At 40.5% G+C, this 25,174-nt stretch overlaps 1 protein-coding gene across 2 annotated transcripts in view; it reads left to right on the forward strand.

Moving 5' to 3' along the window:
* Positions 1-2,259: 2,259 nt before the first annotated feature.
* cacul1 (CDK2 associated cullin domain 1) overlaps positions 2,260-25,174 on the forward strand; it is a 59,954-nt gene continuing 37,039 nt past the window's right edge. For both annotated transcript variants that reach the window (XM_078413431.1, XM_078413432.1), the window contains exons 1-4: positions 2,260-2,360; positions 2,532-2,851; positions 12,817-12,943; positions 15,104-15,206. In XM_078413431.1, coding sequence (XP_078269557.1) covers positions 2,542-2,851; positions 12,817-12,943; positions 15,104-15,206 — 540 coding nt within the window. In that variant the 5' untranslated portion in view covers positions 2,260-2,360; positions 2,532-2,541. The remainder of the gene's footprint in view (positions 2,361-2,531; positions 2,852-12,816; positions 12,944-15,103; positions 15,207-25,174) is intronic.

Below are 25,174 nucleotides of genomic sequence, written 5' to 3' on the forward strand. Positions count from 1 at the left end.
CTTGCTCCTGCACCTCCTCCTTGCCGTTATTCAGGGACCCAAACAGCCCATCTAGTTAAGGCAAAGATTAACATACACCTCCTCCAACCTCATATACTGTTTGCAGTGCTCTGTGCGAGCGGTCGCATTTTGGGAAGTCAAACAAGGGCATAGAACATAGAATATAAAACATATAAAACATAGAACATAGAACCTACGTAGGACGTTCACAGTAGATGGCAGGGCCCTGGGGAGTGTTGTAGAGCAGAGAGATCTAGGAGTGCAGGTATATGGCCTTAATCTGTCAACGTATCAAGTATAGAAGGTGGGATGTTATATAACAGTCGTATAAGATGTTGGTGAGGCCGTATTTGGAGTATGGTGTTCAATTTTAATCATCCTGCTAGAGAAAGGACACTGTTGAGCTGGAAGGAGTGCTGAGAAGATTTGAGGATGTTGAAGGTCTAAGCTATAGGGAAAAGTTGGGCAGGACTTTATTCCTTGGACCATATGAGGATGAGGGGTGATCTTCTAGAAGGGAATAGATTGGGTAAAAGACTATCTGTATTCACCCTGAGTTGGGGAATTACGAACCAGGTTTAAAGTGAGAGTGGAAAGATTTAATAGGAACCCGAGGAGCAACCTTTTCACACTGATGATGGCGGGTATATGGAATGAGCTGTCAGAGGAGGTAGTTGATGTAGGTACTGCAACAACATTTAAAAGACATTTGGACATGTACATGGATAGGAACGATTTAGAGGGATATGGGCCAAACGCAGGTGGGACAAGGGTAGATAGGACATCTTGGTCTCCATGGCACGTTGGGTCAAAGGACCAGTGTCTCCACTAGATTAACTTGGCATCACATTCAACACATATATTGTAGGCCAAAGGAGCTGTTCCTGCACTGTACAGTTCTATGAATTCTGCGTAAGTGCATAACCAAAGAAAAGAGAAAAACACAAAACGCTGGAGAATCTTGGCGAGTCAGGCAGCATCTGTGGAGGGAATGGACAGGTGACATTTCAGGTGCCAATTCCCTCTCCAGATGTTGCCTGACCTGCTGAGTTCCTCCAGTACTTTGTTCAATATTTCAGCATCTGCAAGCCTGGATATCGCCTTCAAACTTTCTCCTCTAACCTTAAAACTGTGCCCTTTGGTCCTCGACATTTCCACCCTGGGTAAAAAACTTTGTTTACTCTACCTATACCTCCCATTTATATGCAGTACTGAAATTAGGTTTAATTTCCCCTTCTCCCAGCCACTCCCCCATCCCCTCCCTCCCCCCAGCTCTCCACCCTCATCCTATCCTTCTACCCCCCAGCACCCCTCCCCTATCCTCCTACCCCACAGTTCCTTCCCCCCATTCACCCCCCTGTCCTCTCCCCCTCCCCCTATTCATTCCTCCCCATCCTTCTCTTACCCCTACCCTCCAAATACCCAAAGTGGGATGTGTTCCACTCGAGCAACTTCTCTTCCTTCCCTTCCTCTATAACTGCAACCACTCTTCACTTTTCATTCGGATGCACGCCCGGGATGCAACCTCTAAGGCTCAAACTTTCCATCTGCAAAGTAAAATCTGGCCCTAATTTGAAGCGTTCTTGGAAGCAGGAACATCACCCGGGGCTCTGTCTGTTGATGGGATGGATGGGGGAAAATACACATCTGGACGGCAGCTGCAAAAGATTCCCTAAATTCAGTTGTGTTGCACTTAAAGACGACGCTGCTTGACAACTAGTGCGTGGGAAGGAACTGCAGATGCTGGTTTGCACCGAAGATTACACAAAATGTTGGAGTAACTCAGCGGGACAGGCAGCATCTCTGGAGAGAAGAGATGGGCGACGTTTCGGGTCGAGACCCTAATTCAGACTGAGAGCCGGGGGGGGGGGGGGGGAGAGAGAGACACACACAGAGAAAAGGAAATATAAGATGCTGCCCATCCCGCTGCCGTTACTCCCGCATTTTGTGTCTATTTAGAGGTTTCCCTCTAAACTTCCGCTAGTTCACACCGCGGGGGAGAGGTTTGCGTCCCTAGTTACAGAAAAAAAAGCGGATCATTTCGATTCCAAACCGGGCTCCCCGCCTCTCAAAACAAGAGGTTAACAGCTTAAAATTTAAAAAAAATGATAACAGTTCAGTACCGGTGCGTGAGACGCGGGCCTCGTCGGCGCTGTCAGGCCTTGCCGCACAAAGGCCGCGTCGCCATGGTTACCGTCACCAAGGGCCGCCGCTCCCGGCGCACACTGGGGTGGTCGCCAAGTGTCGCAAAGTCAACAGCCGGTCAGCAACAAGAAGGCCGTAAAGGGGAGCGCTGCGTGAAGGACCTGGGCCCAGCCAGGGTGGCGACGCTGGAATGAAGTGCAGCATATAAACAAGAGGTAGAAACGGACACGCATGCACACAGACACACATATATATATATATATGTAAACCCGGAGCATTCATGGCACAGGGACTGATTGATCCGCGACTGTTATTCTCGCATTTGCCTTAAAGTGTTCTTTCTGTTCCCCCTCCCCTCCCCTCGCCTCGCCTCCCAACTCACACAGCTGCCACACCATGGACGAGAACATGGAGGAGGACGCCAGCTATCAGCAGCTGATAATGGACGACCACAATCACAACAACTGGGAGGCGGACGCTTATCAGCCTCACCACCATAACCGCCATCACCATCATCACACCCATCACCGCGCTGAGCTTACCCTACCCGAGTTTGGGGGGATGTCGCAAACGCAGCAGGATCCCAAAGAACTACTCCATCATATGTCTGCCAACGGCGAAGAGAGAGGGCCAGCGGCGCACAGAGAGCCTGCGCCCATGACCAGTAAAGTAACCCTGAACATTAACACCTCAGCGTCCAAGTTCTGTAAGTCACGTACGGGGAAAACATTTCTTTAGGATATGCACACAGTCAACAATTGATAGTTAACGTGACAAGGATTTAATGTGTTGATTTTTTGGCGGCTATTTCTATTTTTAATACCCCGCCTTGCCTATTGCTTTGCCTTCCAATGGTTAATAACTTTTTAATTCAGTCTGCTCTTTGTACATCTAGATGTCATCATATGTATTTAAATGTTATATTCCCGTGAGCAATGCTGTAGAGATGGTAAACGTATAATTGAGCCAGAAAGTCTAATTACACAAATGCCCCTCTCAGCAACAAAGGAATACTCGGGATGCCTATCTGGTTAAACACAACTTGCTTCTAATCCAGCTATTAGTTTCCATTCACCAATTTGATTTTCATGTTTCATAGGAATATTGGTTGAAGATTGGTCAAGAGCTAAGTCTTTGATTGTTATGTGCAATAGGTTGTAGAAGCAGAAAGCCGCAGACAATCAAACGTTCGAATCTCTGAAGGTTACAGGTCAAATTGACAAGACTTTTTAATTGAGAAACAAAAAGTTGTAGATGCTGGAAGATTGAACAAAACACAAAGTGCTGGAGGAAGTCAGCAGGTCAGGTAGCCTTTGTGGAGGGAATGGATAAGGGGAGTGAAATGTAGAGGAACAGTGACATTCTTGCTGCAATTTTATAGACTAATGAATGCAATAATGCAGTAAATATATATACAATAATCAATAATACAGTAATTGATCAGTAGTACGATGTAACCAGACCATAAAAGATCAATTTCAAAAGAAGGTGTCTTTCCCAAAAGGTGGTCTTGTAGCATAAATATAATATGGATGTATTGGACTTGTCCCGCTGACAAGAGAAAACAAACAAAATCTTAAATAATTGGTAGAGTAATGTTGCCTGAATCCACAAAGCAGAGTACAAGTGCAGATCCCCTGGGATATTTGGATCTACATGTGCAAAACTCATTGTTGTATGGAATAACATGGAGCTTGAGGATGCTGTGCTTGAAGACCAATCTCCTCAGCAGCAAAGCGGTAAGGCACTTCGGGACTGATGGGAAAGCACTCGTGTTTTGGAAAAGATAAATGTGGCTGGAGTTCTGGGAGGTGATTGCTATCCATCGACCTGCATTAAGGTCATATGTGTGGTCATAAGGATGGTGTTTCTGGAGCTGACTTTGCAGAGATGGGATTCTAATTTTTAGGGTGCAATATGAAGACTAATCTTTTAGATCGTGTATAGCAACCAAAATGCCACACTGGGAGATTTTTGGGATAATTGGAGCAAAACAAAAAAAGACTATAATGGTTAGGTGGTAGATTCTTACTAGAATAAGTGGCTCCAGTGTTCATCAATAATTGAATGGCCCTGTTAATTGCAAAATGTGCAGGAATTGAAACTCCACATATTCCATTTTTAAATTTCTGTGAATCAGCGAACTCTAGGTAATCTTTTGACATTTAAAAGGCATAGATAGATCTAGACAGTTACATGGGTAAGGTTTTGAGGGATAAGTGTGAGGCATAGACAAATGGGACTAGCTCAGTTATAAAATCTGGTCCGCATGAACAAGTTGCTCCAAAGGGCCTGTTTCTGTGCTGTAAAGCTCCATGACTCTTAAGTAATATTTTAGGCTTTGGAATGATTGTATTACACTGAAGTGATTATTGCATACAAGAGTGAAATACATTTTTTTGTAGCAGTATAGTTTTGAAAGAAAATGTTGCATTTTATTTTGCCATAATACAAACTTTTTATTGCAATTCATTACCTTGAAAGATATGAAAGTCTTTTACCAGCAATAGGCTGATTCGAAGTATTGTTACTTGAATATGGAGTAAGTTCCACAAGCAGCAACACGGTATTGGCTACATAAACCATTTTAAAATTATGTTTGTGAAGGGCTAAATATTGGTTAGAACAGCAGGACCGCATGTCTACTTTTTGTAGTTTTTGTATGTTTTTTTTGCATTCACCTGGGCTTAACTTGCTCACATTTGGAAATGCCTTGCCCCCCCCCTCAGAGTTGTAAAGAAGTCGGCCTAAATTATAAGCTCACACTTGTTGAAGGCTATCAGGAAATATTTGGTCAAGGATAATTTCAATCCTTGAAATATTTAAACATTTTTAACCGTGACTGCATAGAATAAACATATTTTATAGATATGAGGCATGCTATTTGCTGAGGACATCTGGACAGAATATTTGATATATTCCTGCCATAAACATATATTGAAAAAGTAGATTTTATTTCTATCCATTATTTTTATTTTGTCCTGCCCAGTACCAAAGTAGGGCGGCATGATGGCGCAGCGTAGAGCTACTGCCTTACAGCGCCAGTTTCAGGTTCGATCCTGACTACGGGTGCTGTCTGTACAGAGTTTGCTTGTTCTCCCCGTGACTTGTATGGGTTTTCTTCGAGATCTTCGGTTTCCTCCCACACTCCCAAAGATGTGCAAGTTTGTAGGTTAATTGGCTTGGTATAAATGTAAAATTGGCCCTAGTTGGGTGTAGGGATCGCTGCTCGATGCGGACTTGGTGGGCTGAAGGGCCTGTTTCTGCGAGGTATCTCTAAACTAAACAAAAGGTGTTGGATTTATGTACCCAAGTCATTTTCCATCTTGTGACTTTTTAGATCGAGGGGCCACAAATCTGTGTAATATTCCTCTGCACCAATTCTTCAGCTATTTTAAGTGATGAACAGCACCTCAGCCAATGAAGTGCATTGTGAAGAGCAAAATTTAGATTCTTGAACTCAGATTTGTGTACTTTATGGTCACATCATGTATTCTTCAATATACCAATGGAATTGACATTGGAATATTACAGTCGCATAATGGCAGCATGCTGTGTTTCTGTCACTAAAAAAAATTACTTTTGTCATACATTGTATTTCTTGGCTGTAATTCATCAATATTTATTGTACATTACACAGCAAAAATGAAATGTCTCGTTTTAAATAGTTTGTAGAAGCAGAAAGCCGCAGGCAATCAAATGTTCGAATCCCTGAAGGTTACAGGTCAGATTGACAAGACTTTTTAATCGAGAAACAAAAAGTTGTAGATGCTGGAAGATTGAGCAAAGCACAAAGTGCTGGGGGAAGTCAGTGGGTCAGGTAGCATTTGTAGAGGGAATGGATAAGGAGAGAAGAGGAGGAGTGAAATGTAAAGCCGGAGAGTCAGTTACAGGGAAAGAGGGGTGATAGAAAGGAAAATGGGGGTGAGGGGAGAGTTTTGGGGATGGGAAATGTGCATATGAATGAGGGAAAAGGTGTGGGGTGACTACGAGTGTACAAGATTGTGGGAGAAATGTGTATGCGCCAGGTTTGCGGGAGTACGGGAAGGGGGGATGGGTAGGGAATGACATTGGATGAAATGTGAGCATTCAGTGTTTGGGATGCAAGTTACCTGAGTGGAATAGGAGGCTCTGTTCCTCTAGTTTGCATGTGTCCTCACTCTGGCAATGGAGGAAGGAAAGGTCACTATGGGTTGGGAAAGGGGAGCTAAAATAGTTAGCAACTGGGAGATGGTCCAGCAAACCTTGTCTGGCATATGGTGAAATGGTCGCCAGGTCTACACTTGGTGGAGGCCTTGTTGGGAGCACTGAATGCAGAAGATGAGGTTTCAAGAAGTGCACTGTTCCTCTGCCTCACCTGGAAGGGCTGTTGAGGTCCCTGGATGGAAGTGAGGCGAGTTATTGGGAAGCATGTTGCATCTCCTGGGTTTCAGGGGAAAGTGCTGGGAAGAAGGCTGGTTAGGTACGAACAAATAAGCGAACCAAGGAGTCGTGGAGGGAGTGGTCTCCAGGGAAAGTGGAAAGAGGTGGGGATAGGAAGAAATAACTGGTGTTGGATGGTCGCAATGTCTTCCTCTTTCCCATCCCCTTTGTCTCCTTTTCCCTCTGGCTTTACATTTCAATCCCTCTCTTCTCTCCTTACCTGACCATTTGTGTCTTCCTTTTCACGTCTATTTCACATCTAGACTTTGTCACTTACTCCACCTGTCTGCCAATCAAACCCCCCAGCCCCCTTTCAGACCAAAGCTAGACTTTGTCTCATCCCGATGTGTCTTTTCTAGCTTTCTTCTCCATTACTACAATCAGTCTGAAGAAGGGGCCCTGTTCAAAATATCATCTTGCCTTCTATAGATGCCACTTGACCTGCTGAGTTCCTCCAGCACTTTAATTTTTTTTAAATTCTTTGTCTTTGTATTTGGAGACACAGTACAAAAACAATTAAGTTATAATCCAACCTTTTATGATTCACTTTTTAGGCCTGAGCTGAATTATTATAAAATTTAGGTACCAGGAAGGAGATTAAGGTTTTGGAGAGACTGTAGTGGAGACTATCTGGATTTATATCAGTGGCATGAGGTGTATTTAATATGGAGATGATGGTAACTGGAATTAAAAAAAATAAAGATAATTAAGGTTAAAAATAAAAGACCTGCTAAAATAAGAAATAAACTTTTTTATTAATGTGCCTTCCAATTATTGGCTTTTATGCCAGAGGGGAAAAAAATCTTAGTTATTGAGCAACAGTCTGGAATGCACTGGCTAAAGTATTGAAATAAGATTCAAGATAAGTTTCAAAACTAAAGTTGAGACATAATAAAGGAAATGAAGCACATCAGATAGCTCTTTCACCACAAACACAATTCACTGAATGGCCTTCCATATTATGTGAACTTAAAGCTCTTGAAAATTGAAATCTGTGTTAACTTAGCGACTGAGTTGGTTATTGAAATTTTCCAGCACATGGAAATTCAGGTGCTGCTTTTTCCATATTTAACATTTGTATTGGTTGGAGGTGGGAGCTGCTGTAGCCTGCAACTCCTGAGATTTATGAATTGTGTACAATATTGGATCTGGGTAGTTGCCATAAAAATAGTTAAACTTGTCATGTTTAAATTATGTTATTGTGTGTATCTTGCTACAACCATCTTCAGTAGTCGATTTGCAATGCAGCATAATATGTTATTGAAAGCTGAACATTAGGAAAATCAAGTTTTATGTTCTATTTAAATTGCACTATAATTGCTGTAGCTGGCTTCTGTAGCTTTTATCTGGGGTCAATGTTAACAGCTATTCAGTGACCCTGAAGGAAGTGTGCTTTGTGGATAATCTAATAAAGTGATCAACGTTGGTTGCTGTGTATGAAGATATATTGCTGTGCAGAACTTGCTCCTTGGATTTGAGCACGTCAGATTGTTAATTGGAAAAGTTATTGAAAGGCAACTGACATGTTAATAAGCGAGGGATCTGAGAGCTAATGCATCAAACAATTGCATTCTAACCCTATTGCATTCTAACCCTATTGCAAACATTTGCCTCCTGATCATCTGACTGTGGAGTAAGCTCAGGATAGCACCAGACTTGAGTTTTCAAACTCCCAACAGGCTGTTACCTGATGATTCCATGTTAAAGCCCAATTTTATATTATTATTTTTGTATTAGATCAATCTGGAATTTTGGTGAACTTTTAATAATTTAACATTTACTATTATTTAATTGGGGATAGGTTATGTTGTAGAATTGTCCATTGAGGGTTCAAACTCATTTGGTGATTTCAGGAAAAAAGGCTTTGTACAATTGTTTTTGAAACAAATCAAATTTTCAACACTTGTATTTTTTAAAAGTGGAAGTTTAATTGTCATAATAAACAATAGACAATAGACAATAAATAGGTGCAGGAGTAGACCATTCGGCCCTTCGAGCCAGCACCGCCATTCAATGTGATCATGGCTGATCATTCTCAATCAGTACCCCTTTCCTGCCTTCTTCCCATACCCCCTGACCCCACTATCCTTAAGAGCTCTATTTAGCTATCTCTTGAATGCATTCAGAGAATTGGCCTCCACTGCCTTCTGAGGCAGAGAATTCCACAGATTCACAAATCTCTGACTGAAAAAGTTTTTCCTCGTCTCCGTTCTAAATGGCCTACCCCTTATTCTTAAACTGTGGCCCCTTGTTCTGGATGCCCCCAACATTGGGAACATGTTTCCTGCCTCGAACGTGTCCAACACCTTAATAATCTTATACGTTTACAAATCCTTTGCCCTGAGGAAAAAAACCTTGCAGCTTGTTCCATATACACACCACACACTGGAGGGGAGAGTGACTGTGGCTATTCATGATTTTTTCAACCATAAAGTCACCCTTCAGTCTCCTTTTGCTCCTGGGCAAAATTAATTGGTCCATCCAGTCCCTCCTCGTAGTTTGAACCCAGAAACATCCTCACCTTTTTGTGCCCTTTACAGTTAAATAACATTCTCACTCCAGCAGGGCAACCAGAACTGTAGACAGTACTTAAAACGTGGCCTTACCAACATCTTATACAGCTAACTTAACTGCCCTACTCCTGGAGTCAAGATACTGCCGAATGAAGATAAATGCCACTCTCACCACCCTGTCTACTGTGTTGCACTTTCATTGAACTACGTAACTACATTCTTAATTCTACAACCCTCCTAAGGTTCCTACCATTTCCAGTGCAAGTCCTGTCCTTGTTCGTCTTGTCAAAATGAAACATATCTGTGTCTGAATTAATCTCAATTAGTCATTCCTCAGCCCATTGGCCAAATTGATCAAAATCCCATTAAGGTCTTGTGTAACCTCCTTCTCTGTCCACTATGCCACCAATTTCATTGCTCATTCCTTTGTACCCAATTCATCCCCTTCCCGGCACTTTCCTCCAAAACTGCAGGAGGTGCAACCTGTGTCCCTATATCTTGTCTCGCCTCCATCCAGGGACCCCAGCAGCCCCTCCAGGTGAGGCAAAGGATCAGTGCACCTCTTAAACCTCATCTTGCATGTTACAATCTTGGATAACCACCTTCTCTGTCCATAATGTCACAAATTTCATTGTTATCCAAAAACTTGCTAACCTTGCCACCTACGTTCACATCCAAATTGTTACTATAAATAATGAACAACAGTGAACTGATTCCTGTGGTGCACCATTCCTTACAGACTACCTGTCTGAAAATCATTTCTCTACCACCACACTCTGTCTCCTACCTTCAAGCCAGTTTTGTATCTAAGATAAAAAATTGCTTAAGGAACTCACCAGACTAGACACCGTCCATAGATGCAAATGAGGAAGGGTTCCAAAACGTCTACAGTCCATTCCTTTCTGAGATGCTGCCTGACCCGCAGAGTTCCTCCAGCTGTTTTTTTACTTACTCAAGATTCCATCGTCTGCAGTCTCGTATCTCAATTTGTATCCAGGTAGCTGGTTCACCTTGGATCCCATTGCAAAAAAAAACTTTGGTTGCATAATTTGCTGAAAGTGTTTTTATTTTATGAAAGTTAATTTTTGATTATATTCCAACACTGCAAGAGATACCTGTCATCAAAACAATTGCATTTGTTATGTAGTTATGATGCCCTGAGGGCCTGAAAAGGTATTATCCAAGTTAGTGTTGTCATTCTGCATAACTGGGACTTTCTGGATATGACAATTGATTAAAGGTTATCAACTATGTTTGCTTTTTTCCTGTTTGACTCTATTTAGTCATATCAGTACCTGAGAATAATACTTAAGGGGCAATAGTTGCTGTGCCTGCAATAATTACCCTGGACAATGAAAGCATCAAACCAGTGGTCCTTGGCTTGTATTCATGCAGTTAAATCACTCATCGTCAAGAACATCACATACCAAAGATCAGTTCTAGATGATTGCTTTTCTGTTAATGGTAATACTGGCCGATAGGTTTACTGTTGACTGAGCTTTTTAAATTTTTTTTGTGTGCAAGTACTGACTACAATTACCCATGTTCATTGACTATCCTGTTCCCTAAATTTTTGGACCACAAATTCTGCACAAGAAGAAAATAACAGCTGCTAGTTTATTTGAAACCGTCATTCAACATGTAATCTTGTCAGAAAATACCTTAATATAGCAGGTATTGTGTTTGCAAGGGGTGTCTTGCTTTGTTTGGCTTAGCTATAGGGTGGAGCCATTAACAATCCCTGCTGCATTGGTGATTTGCTGGAATTTTATGATATTTAGGCGCTTGCTTTGTTTTGTCATTATTGGAGCTGCGTCATTTATGTATGGATTTATTTATGGATGTATTATGGATGTAGATAACGAGTCTGCAGACGTTGGAATCTAGTGCTGAAAAACAAACCACTGAAGGAATTCAATGGATTAAGCTGCTTCTCAGGGTGGGGACTGGAATTGTGAATGTTTTGGTAAAAACTCTGCAGTAGAAGTGAGAGGGAAGAGAGTGAGACAGGCCAGTAGGTGGTCTCGGGAAGGATGATGGATAGAGGGGGTGGGTTGGAATAGGAAAACGGAGGCAGATTGGTGAAAAGTGAAAGCAGACAATTTTTTTTAAAAAAAGGGCAGTTGGAGCCAGGTGGGGGGAGATGGAGTGAAATGGGAGACAGCCGGAGGGTAATAAGCAGTGATGTAAAGCCTATCAGTGCTGTACTCTGATAAGGATGGTAATAATGGGTAGTAACCAGGAACTGCAGATACAGGTTTATACCAAAGATAGACAGAATGCTGGATTAACTCAACCGGTAAGGTGGCGTCTCTTGAGTAAATGGATAGGTGACATTTGGGGCTGGGACCTTCAGACAAGGTAATGATGGAAGCCATTTAAGAGAGAGAGATGAAGAGCATATGAAAACAGAAGTGGGAGACTATCTGTTAGGTGAAGTGGATGGAAGCAGGGGACAAATGGGTGATGAAGACGGGAGGGAGGGGGGGGGCGAAAGAGGTCTGGTAAAGGAACAAAAATGGGAGGGCCAAGATGGATCGGAAGAGGGGGATGGAAACGTGGGAAGTAAAGGCTACTTAAATTGGAAAGTGTAGGAGTATGTACCAATAGGTTGAAGACTGTCCAACTGGCCTTCAACACGATGAGCTGTTGTTTTTCTAGTTTGCCTTGTGTCTCACCCTGACAGTGGTGAAGGCTGAGGACTGACAGCTTGTTTGCGATTGGGGAAGGAGTTAAAATGCCATGCGACTGAGAGCTCTGGATCTCCATTGCAGACAGAATGCAGGTGCTCAGCAAACCGGTGACCTAGTCTGTGCTTGTTCTCGCTGATGTAGAGGAGGCCACAACGGGAGCACCACATGCAGTGTAAAAGGTTGGTGGCAGTACATGTGAATCTTTTCCTCGGTTGAAGGGGCTATTTTGGTCCCCAGATAGTGGTGAAGGAGGAGGTGCAGAAATAAGTATTGCAACTGCGGCAGGTGCAGATGCAGATGAAAGTGCCAGGAATCTGGAATGGTTGGATTGAGAGTGATGAGCAGGTTATGGGCTCATGGAAAGTGTGGTTCCTGCAGATAATGGAGAGATGAGGGGAGGAGAAGATGTGACTGGTGGTAGAATCTCTGCAGCTGGAAATGAAGAAGAAAAATGTGCTGGATGCAGATGCTTGTAAGGTGAAAGGTTACCAATAAGGGAGCTTTATGATCTGTTTAAACAATGAACTGCAGATGCTGGTTTACACAAAAGGTCGTAAAGTGCTGAAGTAACTCAGCAAGTCAGCCATCTGAAGAAGGAGCCCGATCCAAAACGTCATCTATCGCTGTTCTCCAGCGATGATGCCTGACCTGCTGAGTTACTCCTGCCTTTTGTGTTCTGTTTGTTGGGTGGGGCAAGGCATGATGAGAGCAAGACGGGCTTTTGCATGTCGCTGATAGTTGGGGCTCCTGCGGTGCCCATGGCTACACCTTGTTCTGAGGATGTTAGAAGAATCAAAAGAGAAATTGTTCAGGGTAAGGACAAGTTCAGCCAGGTGGATGAGATTGTTGGTAGAGGGAGCTGGTTGGATTAATTTCAGATGTGTGATGTCCGGTTTTCCAGACTATAGTCCTCTTAAAAAGCTTGGAAGACCCATTAATTTCTGTCCATCTAAGCAATAAGAAAAATTAGAAAAAGATTCCTGGAGTCTTAAATTTCTTGAAGTCTGCACTGATTTTGGTAATTTTGTTTTTACCTTGTTTAGTGATGAACGTTATAACAGCAGAAGACTACCAACGCACTTATTGGCCGAAGCTGGACAGTGCCATTGATCAACTTTTGACACAGTCTCCTGGAGACTGCATCCCTATTTCTTACGAGCAAATTTACAGGTGAGAGAAAATAGAATTAGTTGTAATCAGTAATGTGACTTTTTCTAAAGAGTAAGCTGAGTTAAAATATTTTCCATTTGTGAAAACAATGTTTGATACTTTGTTTAACATGGCAGCCCAGACTTTCAAGTCTAATAATTCATTTTTTTTGAGGCTTAGTGAAGAGTCTTGTAATTTATTCATATAATGCACAAATTCTAACAAATTTGCCAGTCCAATGAACTCAAAGTAATTTGTAGCATTTTGGTGGAATTGGTTTTTATTTACTTGACCTTCACACTCTTCCCTTTTAGGCTACCATTTTCTGTAATATTCCTTGTTATATTCTGGCCTTTGTGTATGTTTTCTGGTTTGGGGTTGGTTACCTGACCAATTTTAGTTGCAGCTTCTTTAATGAAATGAAATTGATGTTATGTGCTGTATGTCCTCAGTAAATATATAGAAAGGTTGCCTGAGTTATGAATGATCTGACTCACGGAAGAACAACTTTAGGCAAATTCTCCCATACATTTTTCAAACACTTTTCAACCCAGTCTAAAGTGGTTCATGGTATTCCATAATGACTGAATACAGTATATATTCTGTTTTAATTATGGATAGTGTTTGGGTCATTATTCAATAATGCAAGAAATATGGCAAGTGCAAGCACAATGATACAATAGGGTAGCTATAGAAAACAAATGTTTCTGACGTGGTGAAATCGCCTCATGAGTGGCAAACATCCTTGTGCAAATGAGTGAATTTAAATTTCTTTGGGATTGAGGTTTCGATAAATCGTCCATAATTCATTCTTCTAACATTTTTCCTCACTTGAAAGTTCAGTATTACCTCTTATCCATTTACACAATTAAACAATTTCCAGCCTTTCCATGGAGCTCTAATGCAAAATGTTTATTTGGCTTATACTGTATTTCCATTTTTACTTAAAACACTGCAAGTTATGGATATAATTCACACATTGGACTTTGAGGTGCATTCAAATTTAACTCTTGCTCATGTGATGCAAAGGTCTTGAAACGACTATCATTTTCAGTCCTTTATTTGCTATTTTTGGGCTCTGACCCGTTGCAGGGAAGCAATGGAGAATGGAAAATATCAGATTTTTCTTCCCTCTCCGTCTATCATGACATGGGAGGACACTTTTTGGGTTGATTATTGTTAGGTGTACAGAGGTACAGTGAAAAGCTTTATTTTGCATGCTATCCAAACAGATATCATGCATAAATACAATCAAGTCAAACTGGAGTACAATAAATGAGAGCAAAGGGGAAGATGCAGAGTGCAGAATATAGTTCTCAGTGATGTAGGGCATCAATGTGTATTATATTATGGAAGTAAACATTAGCACCAAAGAGGTGTATTTATTTTGAATGGGAATAATAGGACCATAATAATATGATGACATGAACTGAATGACTCTTAAGCTTCCAAAATACATCCTAAGATCATATTGCAGCATGTTCAAAAGTTTCCTCTCATCTTACTTCAAAGGCAAGTTCCATTGAAAGGACCACACTGCTGCTGGTTATAAAGTTATCACTGAGCTGAGGTCATTTAAGTGATTCAAGTTTCTATTTCTTTCTGCTTTTTCTCTTTAGGTTTATATTATTTTTACACCAAGAAATGTTTGTGCAGTTGAACTGTTTGAACTTGATGGCAATAGCAGGTCACATTGCACTATCCTTTTTTAAAAATGTCATTTAATAAAGGTGGGAGTGACCTTTGTACTGAATGGATGAGTAATGTCTCCTTTCTAGAATTGAAGATAACACACATTATTACTATCTATCAATCTCTGTGAATGGCACAGAAAGATGCATCCCTCAACAGTGTTCTTTGACTCTTAATATGCTATGCGTAGTAATCACTCCAAAACCATAAATTCTAAATACGATCACCAGATTATTTTCAAGCAGCCAATTTTGTGTTCTGCACAGGCAGAATAGGTAGCAGATTAAGTCTGTTGAAACTTGCTTCATATTGGTTCATTCCAATCTGGATTCAAGAGTAGGTGAATGGAGTGGATGAATCCTTAATCAATGTAACAGGTGAGTCAGGTAGGTTAACAATTTACTTTGTAGTCTTTATCAAATGTGCTATTGGAAGATTGTCTCATCAGCAGAGTCAAGACTAAAAGTCAGATTTTCTTTTTATTTTTAGTTGTGTTTACAAGTGTGTGTGCCAGCAACATTCAGAACAGATGTACTGTGACCTCATCACAAAAATAACCAGTCACTTAAGACGAATCTCAGAGGAGCTGCAGGTACATGTAATTTTGGATGTCTATTATTTTCTTTGCAAAGCTTTGTGTATTGTGTATAAGATTTGTTTCAATAATAAATCTGTGTCGCTACAATTGTTTAGCACTTGGTACCTAATTTTTGCTTGTCAGCAGTATTATTGCATGTGCTGAATCCTGTGTTCTAAAATAGTTTGGATATCATGCTGTCTAACTTAGAAACTGAAATGTAAGCTTTCACAATTTGGTGTTATGTTGTGCATCTGTCGTGTCCTCAAGCAAAATATATCTGAATTGCTGATGCATTTGGACACAGTGCCATGTATGCATAGGGTGTTTAAATGCCAGGGTGAAAATAATCTTTAAAAAATGACTAATTTCACGTGAGGCAGAGCTGAACCGATTGATTATATTGTGTGTGTGTGGGGGGGTTGAATGACAAGATCATATTTTGGTATTGTATTTTTGAAGAGTGATACAGAAAGGTGTCACCACCTTGTTTACTTTAGCGTTGCTATTATTGATGATTACAGAATGTTTTGATAAGTAATTATACCAGAAGGTGCCTGTTTACCTTAGGTTTAATCTGGCTGTCTAATTGTTTTGGAATAAAAAGGATGATTCCAATTCTGGTTGTGTCATCAATACTGAGAAAACTCTTCTCCCATCAATGCAAAATGTGATCACTTGGCTCAGAAATTTTGAACCACGGCACCTTGTTTGATTTATGACTGCAGAGTCTCTGCCTCATGATGTAGAAATGAAGAGGTGGCATCATTTTAATAGAATGGCCAACGCCATTACAACTATTTACCTCTTGAAATGTTACTGGTACGTCAATTGGTTGATCCATTTGGGGTATTTATCTGTACACAACTCCTGGAGAAAAGATGAAAGAATGGATGTACATGTGCAAGTTGTGTTGAAATATTGTGTCTGAATTCCAGTAATGTTTCTATAGATTCATTAATATTAAATTTTGGACTCAAATGTTGGTATGCAACTTCATTCATTTCATCAGCTTGGCAGCATCTGTGAGGAGAAGGGAATAATGTTTGATATTTTGACCAAAGGTGGCATTTACCTTTTGCGAATTGGTTGATATCTAATATAAAGGTCAGTTTTTGCTTGGTACATTATCTTGTATCTTGCCTATAATTGTTTCTATTGTATTTGTTTGGCTTATTTCACATATTACTAAAATATTCCTCAACTATTAGGCAATGCAGTTATAAGGTTGGGAAATTGCCATTTAAATATTTAGGGGTTCTGGGACGCTGCGCCTACTGGAGACGTCGTAAGCCTAGTCAGCGAAACGTTGATGAAAGTAGGAGCCCACTTGATAACCCCAATGACGTGTCTGCCCAGCCTTTCTCAACATCGGAGCAGGGTAGGTGAGTGCTCAAGCATTCATTCCATCACCATCGGGAGCAAGTTGAGAGGTGGCACTTTGGATTTTTAACATCACGTCCTGTGAATTTGAAAACATAGTGCTAGCCGAATTGCTTTAATGATTAGCTGTGTAGTTACTTTAATTACTTCCCAATAAATATGCCTTCTCTTTATTTATTGTAAAGAAACCTTGTACTACATTTCATTCCTCCCAGTGGAACATTTGGCAGGATTGTTCATTAGGTTGTGAATTTCCTACTGAGGTTTTATTGCGTTGTGTAGTTGGAGATGTGAAACAACTGGTTACTGGTGTTTTCAATTCTGTTTTAAATTTGGAAAATGTTTTTTTTGATACAACTTTGATCTTATTCCAGGTAGGAAAATGGATAATAGACTTGAGGAAACAGACTTGCAGGGTATAGGATACATGGGGGGGGGGGTCTAATTGGATTACTCTGCAGAGAGCTGTCATAGATTTGGTGAGCTGAATGGCCCTCTATCATTACAACTCTGAATATGGAAAAGCGACAACTATAATTTTAATAGTGTGCATTAAAACTCCTGGGGTGTGAGTTTAGAGGTTGTGCTTAGAAATTATTCTGCTTTCTGTTGCAATTGCACTGAAGTGTTAAGATTCCATGTGAATCCACATGCCTTCACAATCACAGGATTAGGTGTAGGTTGTTGCATGGACACAGGATTAAAAGACAGTTGCGAAGGTGATGTGTAGGCATTGAATCCTTTTGCTATAATGATGAATTAATCCATGCTAATTGTAAACATTGGATTGCCATGGGAATATTGTAATAGCAATTTTTTGGATGTGTCTTTTGTTCACTTAAATTATCTGGCCTTTTGTTGGAAATACATGTGATTTGTGTGAGAAAAATAACTGCAGATGCTGGTACAAATCGAAGGTATTTATTCACAAAATGCTGGAGTAACTCAGCAGGTTGGGCAGCATCTCAGGAGAGAAGGAATGGGTGACGTTTCGGGTCGAGACCCTTCTTCAGAGACCTTCTGAAGAAGGGTCTCGACCCGAAACGTCACCCATTCCTTCTCTCCTGAGATGTTGCCTGACCTGAGTTACTCCAGCATTTTGTGAATAAATACCTGTGATTTGTGTGAAATAATTCTATGCTGTACTTTATAATGAAGAACATTTCAGAACAAATATTGAGGTGCTGGTCAGAATAAAGGAAGCATGGGTCAGGTACAGGCTGCTATGATGGAGTATCCCTGAGGAGCATAGGGGCCATGGGAAGGCAAAAATGGACCATGCAATAACTTTGGCAAAGACATTCAGGACAATCCCAAAGTATTTTATTAGTTTATTAAAGGGGAAAAGAGTAAAGAGGGAAAGAATAGGGCCCCTCAAAGACCAAATTGACCATCTATGTGTGGAGCTGCAGGCAATGGGTGAGGTCCTCATTGAAGCCTCCTGCTTTCATGGTGAGCTGATGTCTGATGAATTTGAGTTTTTCAAAGTAACCAAGAAGATCTGAGACCCAGGACATAGACTTGGTCTATAGGGACTTCAGCAAGGACTTTGATAAGACTCCACATGGTAGGCTGCTCTAAAAGGTTTGATTGCATGGAATCCAGAGAGAGCTAACAAAATGAATACTCGAGTGGCTTGGTGGTAGAAAGCAGAGGGCGATGGTAGAAAGTTGTTTTTGGGACTGAGGCCCGTGATTAGTGGTGTGCCTTGAGTCAGTGCTAGGACTGTTATTGTTTGTCATCCATATTGATAAGATTTTTGGATGAAAATATACAGGGCCTAGTTCATAAGTTTAGACAGTGAAGAGGTTTATCAAACAAGATCTTGATTGGCTGGATAAGTAGGATGTGGAGTGGCAAATGGGAGTTGAATTCACTTGAGGTGTTGCATTTTGGGAAGTCAAACCAATGTAGGACTTTCACAGTGAAGGCAGGTCCCTGGGAATGTTGTAGAACAGAGAGACATAGAAGTATATAGTTCCCTGAAAGTGCCATCACAGGTAGACAGAATAGTAAAGAAGCTTCATCAGATCATTAAGTATATAAGTTGGAACGTTATACTGCAGTTGTATAACTCATTGAGACTGTGCTTGAAGTGTTGTCTTCAGTTTTGGTTGCCCTGCTCCAGGAAAGGAAGCTATTCAGCTAGAAAGAGTAAAGAAATGATTTATGAAGATATTGCCAGAAATAATGTTATAGGGAGAAGTTGGGCAAGCTAGGATTTTAACCCTGGAGCGTAGGAAACTAGTGTGATCTGACAGGGGTGTAACATTATGAGGGGCATAGAAAGGGTATCAAGAACTAGAGGTTGTCGGTTAAAGGTGAACATTAGGAATCTGGGGCAAAATATTCACAGAAGGTGGTATACACATGAAATAAGCTGCTAGAGGAAGTGGTTGAGATGGATACATTTGGATATGGATGGGAAACAATTAGAGCTTTGGTCAATTGCAAGCAAAAGGAACTAAGTTGGGCTCCTTGGTCAGCATGGTTGAGTTAGTCTGTCGGTTTGTTTCCAAGCTGTATGACTATAATATATTTACATAATGTGTTGCACACTTGGTTTATACTACTTGACTTTGTTTGAATTATCTGGTATTGTATATACAGCAGATGGCAGTGATTTAAAAAAAATCATACACAGGCTTTTGTTTAAAGTTTAACAGAGCCAGAAGGTGTCAGTGTAGTCTGATATAAAATAAGGTGGTGTTGATAAACATACAGTTTGTGCTATCCTGAAGTTGGTCACCTGAAGTGAGCCGACTTCTACAGGCAGTTCTTTATTCCATTTTCAAGTGACCCATCACTTGTAAGCTTTCAGTGTTGGCAAGTGTATATGGATCATTCATTTGGATCTGAATTTTACTGAGTCTTGAGGGCGAGTATGATCTGCAAACCCAGATGTATGATTTAGTGCTCCAACATGGAACCAAAAAGCATATGACTAGCTAACACTTGCTTTTTGCAAGATTTAAAGTGTAAATAATTTGCGTCAATGAAGCTTCATATTTAACCTGTGCTCTCCATTTTTTAGACCGCTGCTCTGGTCTGTTTAGACTATCATATGAACATCCCTCATAACTTTAAAAATCTACAAGGCCACCCCTAGGCTTCCTATATTCCAATAAGAATAAACAGCCCAATCAATCTCTTCTTGACGTCAAATCTGTAGTTATAGAATCCAGTAGATGAACTTAAAATTGTTGGATAGATTTGCCTTGTTTAAAGCAAGTCGGCATTGCTCTGGTGTTGTCACCTGTCGGAACCTAAGTAGATTTCCATTCATTGTTGAGTGGCAATGAAATTTTGCTACTGTCATGAAAATATTGATATTAAATGGTACTGAATAGTGGTGAAGGCTTTCTTGCGTCAGATGAATCACTGTGTTCCAATATGTACGGTTTGCCATATACATGAGCTTTGTAGCTTCACAATTTGAACATAATGTACAGTTCAGTAGAATACTTCAGAATGAAGTGTTTTATAAACTTTACAGTGAAGAAAGAAACTGTAGAGAGTGCCTGGTTGCTTTTAAATTTTGCTGAATTAGATTAGTTTGTCAGAAAAGGGTTTTGTGGGCTTAATTTAAGTTTGGATTAGTAGAAGCTTGTAACGAAGGTGAGTTTGTTTGTGGTGTACTACACAAATGATGCTTACTGAAACTATCATGTTATTCATTTGGGGCTAATTAGCAATTTCTCAGCCCAAGTGATATTTTAATTTTAGAAGTTTGTATATCGTGGTAGATATTTCACTGAAATGAGAAATACTAGGATATTAACTTTGTTTTTCATTAACAATATGGGCTATATAAACAAAACCATTTCTTTAAAAGGACACATGGGGGAGTGATCCATGTACATGTTGATAGGTGCAAATATTGCAGCAAATATATTGAGAACAGCACGTCTAAACCAATAAAAGTTGAAATATATGCTATATAATACGATATAACCATTTACTATATAATTTGCATTCTGCAGTTCTGAGAGACTACTTGGCGAAATGCGACTTAACGGATCCAATGGGAAATATTGAATGAACTTTTGTGTGACACCCATCTGGGCATATCTGTGATAGCTTGTCAGCAATTGCTTCTATAAGTCAGCACTATGGTGCTGCTTATTGAAGCATGGGCAAATAGAGACAGCACAGATCTGCTGAGGAAGCACCACTAGATTGTTGGAATGGTGCTGTCCAGTTATGCTTATAACCTATATGAAATTATTCAAACTCGGGAGAGTGAAGGGAAATTAAAAAAGAAACACCGATATTGAAAATCTGAAATAAAAGTGGAATTTGCTGGAAGCATCTGGTCAGGCCACATCAGCGCCGAAGAGTCTTTCATCTGAAAATTTCTCAGATGATGCCTGAACCACTGAGTGTTTCCAACATTTTTCAGTTTTTTTATTTCAAAGTCAAAGACCAGAGAAAACCAGCTAGTCCAAGTGAGTCAAATGTGGTTTATTGTCATCTGTCCCGAAATGGAGCAATGAAATTCATGAAACAGTCTAATTAAAGGTGTTATGTAACTTCTGGACACCTTCAGAAATTTCTCATTGTAATTTCTTGGATAATTATCTATTGGGTGTTTGGACAAGGTGGCCATATTTTATTGTCTCCATGCCTGGATATCTGAAGGTTAAAGTACTGTGCAAGAGATATTATTAAGTGGGTAATGTTGACAAACATACAGTCCAGGCATTCCTCATTACTAACGTTCCTTGTTTTTTTAAAAGCCTCTCAAAGAGACGGCTTAACATTTCTTTGAAGCTATATTAGAAATGAAAGAGTAGAAGCAGTGTCTGATTGCAGTTCTATAAAAAAAGTATTTCCTTCAGCTTACCACTTGTTACTCTTACTGGGCAAAGTTGGAAATTATTGCCATTAATGAAAATCTCAAGCTATTTGTCTATCACAAAGATTTGAATTTATAAATAAATATTATGACAATGTTAAAAGGGTTTCTGGAAAAAATATATAGTATAAAATTAAAGTAGATCAATCCATTTGAAATGTTTGCATGTCAGCAGTATTGAGCACAAAGCATCACATTGGGAAACATTTGCACATTGTTTTAGATTTCAGCAAGCTTAGAGGGAAGTTGTGGGAAGACGTAAGGCAAATAGGCGTAGTTTCTGGTCATATTCATAACCAGTATAGCTTCAATAAAATGTTAAGCTTTGGATTTAAGAAGCTTTTTGTTTAATAAGGAATGTTAAGAATACAAGGAGGAATGCTTGAAATGAATGGGTCACGTTACCCGCTTGAGATCATTGAGTGTTGTACAGTTTGGCAGATTTCAAAAGAAATTCCTGTGCTTTGAAGATTTGCCAGTGCACTAGCTCTTGTGGAGAGGAAAGAAATGTTTTGATTTTTCTAAGGGCTCTGATTATTCCATTTGTTATTCACTGTTATGTAAAAGCTTAAAGAAGGACTAGGAAATCAATATGTGTAAAGAACTGAACAAAGCTGGAAAGTTTGAAATTGGTCTTGTGTTCAACCTCTTGCCCTATCAGATCTTATGTATAGGGTTCGTAGCCTCGCCAACAGTCTGGCCTTTCCTTCTTTGTGTTTTCATTGTATGTGTTAAATGTATGTTTTTAGTGTTCTTTAGCTTCTTTTATGTGGGGGTGGGGGAGGGGGTTGGGGGAAACTTTCTAATCTGTTGCCTCGACGGAGATGCGATTTAAAAAAATATATATTTATTGATTTTTTTTTGGTCGTTTTTTTGTTGTTGTTTGTTTTTTTTTGTATCGCATCTCCGCCCGCACTGCACTAACATTGAGGAGTTGGCGGCCTTTGCTGGAGACCGATTTTGAGCTCCACCGCGGTTGCCTGTGGACTTACCATCACGGTGCTCGCGATCCCTTTGCCAGGGGTCGACCTCGGAGCAACCGTGGGTGCTTGCAGACAACATTACAGAGCCCACTGTCTCTGGTCAGAGACCAACTTCGGGATCTCCAAGCCGTGGGAGCTTCGACCACCTCGACGCCGGGGCTTCGACTGCCGGCTGTGGGAGCTTCGATCGCCCCGACGGATGGTTCGACTTTTGGACTTTTTTGCCTTCCATCTTAGTGAGGAATGTGGGGAATCCGCTGTTGTGGATGTTTATGTTAACTTTCATGTAGCTGTGTGTCTTGTTGCTTTTTTCGTATGGCTGTATGGTAATTTGCATATCACTTTACCTTAATTGGTACATGTGACCTTTGAAACCTTAATTTTTAAAACGTCCAATTTTGGTACATTCGAAGTCGGCAATGAGAACAGACCTGTTTTGGCAACTGTTGCTTTAGGTTCTGAAACTGGTAATTGCATTGGCATGCATATTTTTCAGTTTCCTTATGGGTATTTTCTAATTATATTAAAATGCTGTACAATCTCACAGGGTAACTGATTTTGTTATTGGCAGAAGAAACATCTTTTCTTTTAAAATCAGAATGTCCTTTTGTAGACTGACAATAGACAATAGACAATAGGTGCAGGAGTAGGCCATTCAGCCCTTCGAGCCAGCACCGCCATTCAATGCGATCATGGCTGATCACTATCAATCAGTACCCCGTTCCTGCCTTCTCCCCATACCCCCTCACTCCGCTATCCTTAAGAGCTCTATCCAGCTCTCTCTTGAAAGCATCCAACGAACTGGCCTCCACTGCCTTCTGAGGCAGAGAATTCCACACCTTCACCACCCTCTGACTGAAAAAGTTCTTCCTCATCTCCGTTCTAAATGGCCTATCCCTTATTCTCAAACTGTGGCCCCTTGTTCTGGACTCCCCCAACATTGGGAACATGTTATCTGCCTCTAATGTGTCCAATCCCCTAATTATCTTATATGTTTCAATAAGATCCCCCCTCATCCTTCTAAATTCCAGTGTATACAAGCCCAATCGCTCCAGCCTTTCAACATACGACAGTCCCGCCATTCCGGGAATTAATCTAGTGAACCTACGCTGCACGCCCTCCATAGCAAGAATATCCTGAACTGTTAAATCGGTGAGCAGAAAGATTCAGATCACTGCATAGTAATGCTCAAAATCTCAGCAGATACAATGAATTGCCTTCAACACTTCCCTATTGCTGTTTAATGGATCTGACAAACAAATGTATCATTCTGGAGAGTAACAAATGCAATGGATCATTGCTCATATTCCTATTGGAATTTAGGGCAAAAAACAATATATTTAGGGCAGTGTTACTAAATTTTAACATGGGACTACTGTAGCAAATATTTTTGGCTATGAAAACAATCCGGTAGAGAAACTAGCACAGTGGAAAGCTGCATATTTTACATTCCTTGCATTCTACCCTCCTTGTTACCTTTCTTCATTGGTATTTTTCTCAGTTCTAACAAATATAAAGATTCATTGTGTGCTACCTAGTGTTCACAAGGATTCTACACTGTATTTTCTCAAATACATAAAGTACAACCAGCCTGCCTATGGACCTATTGAGTTTAATCATGTGTAGGAAAGTAACTGCAGATGCTGATTTAAATTGAAGGTAGACATAAAATGCTGGAGTAACTCAGTGGATCAGGCAACATCTCGGGAGAGAAGGAATGGGTGACGTTTCGGGTCTGAAGACTAAAGAAGGGTCTCGACCCGGAATGTCACCCATTCTTTCTCTCCTGAGATGCTGCCTGACCCGCTGAGTTACTCCAGCATTTTGTGTCTACCTTTGAGTCTCATCATGCTAGATTTGGCTTGTCGCTCATTATGCCACCTATCTACACAAATGGACTTTTATACTCTTGTGTTCAGTAAAGCCTCAGTGGAGAGTTGGCCTCTAAGTATACAGTTCCCTGATGCACTGTCAGGTGGCAAAACTAGGTACAGGGCCTTCCCTTTGTGTCAAATTCAGGATATTTGGAGATATTGAAAAGATATTAAAATTTAAAGATCAAGTCACACTAAGAATTGATTTACCAATGTTAAAATACAATGAGGATCTCCATCTAAATGGCAGGGTTTTCATTCCAAAGACTGGCTTGTCTACTTTGGATCAGAGTGATTTCCTTGGTGTAAAGCTGATGAATCCCACCACTGACTCCATTGATTTAAGATGGAGCGGTTGAATGCTGGTGGTTCCCACTGGAAGCATGATTTGAACCATTCATTAATTATACTGAATGTAGGCTGTGGAGAGTGCTGAAACCCTCCAATTCTCTGACCTGCGCTTCCTATCTGTGCCCTCCCAGTGAGGATACTGATTGCTAAATTGACCTTTGCACTTGGAATTGGTTTGATTGTACATTTGTCAATCTTGAGTGAAACAATGTTAACACTAAAGAATGAAAATGTGACAGAGGAAGAAATTATGAAATCGCCATGATTGAATGGTGGAGCCCACTCGATGGGCCAAATGGTCTAATTTTGCTCCTATATCTTAAATATACTGGAAGTGGAGAGCTGATTTATGGATAGATTGACAGGGAATTATTTTAGGATTGCATTCACTATTTTGCCCCACGTTTTCGGTTATTTTTAAACAAAGATAGAACACGTATTGCAGCAATTTTGTGCAACATCAGACATTCGTAGTGCTGTCAAATACAAGGTTTGTTTATTGCTGTACATTGGTATATTTCTTAGACATGCATA

This window comes from Rhinoraja longicauda, chromosome 16 (assembly GCF_053455715.1).
Source record: "Rhinoraja longicauda isolate Sanriku21f chromosome 16, sRhiLon1.1, whole genome shotgun sequence".
NCBI lineage: Eukaryota > Metazoa > Chordata > Chondrichthyes > Rajiformes > Arhynchobatidae > Rhinoraja > Rhinoraja longicauda.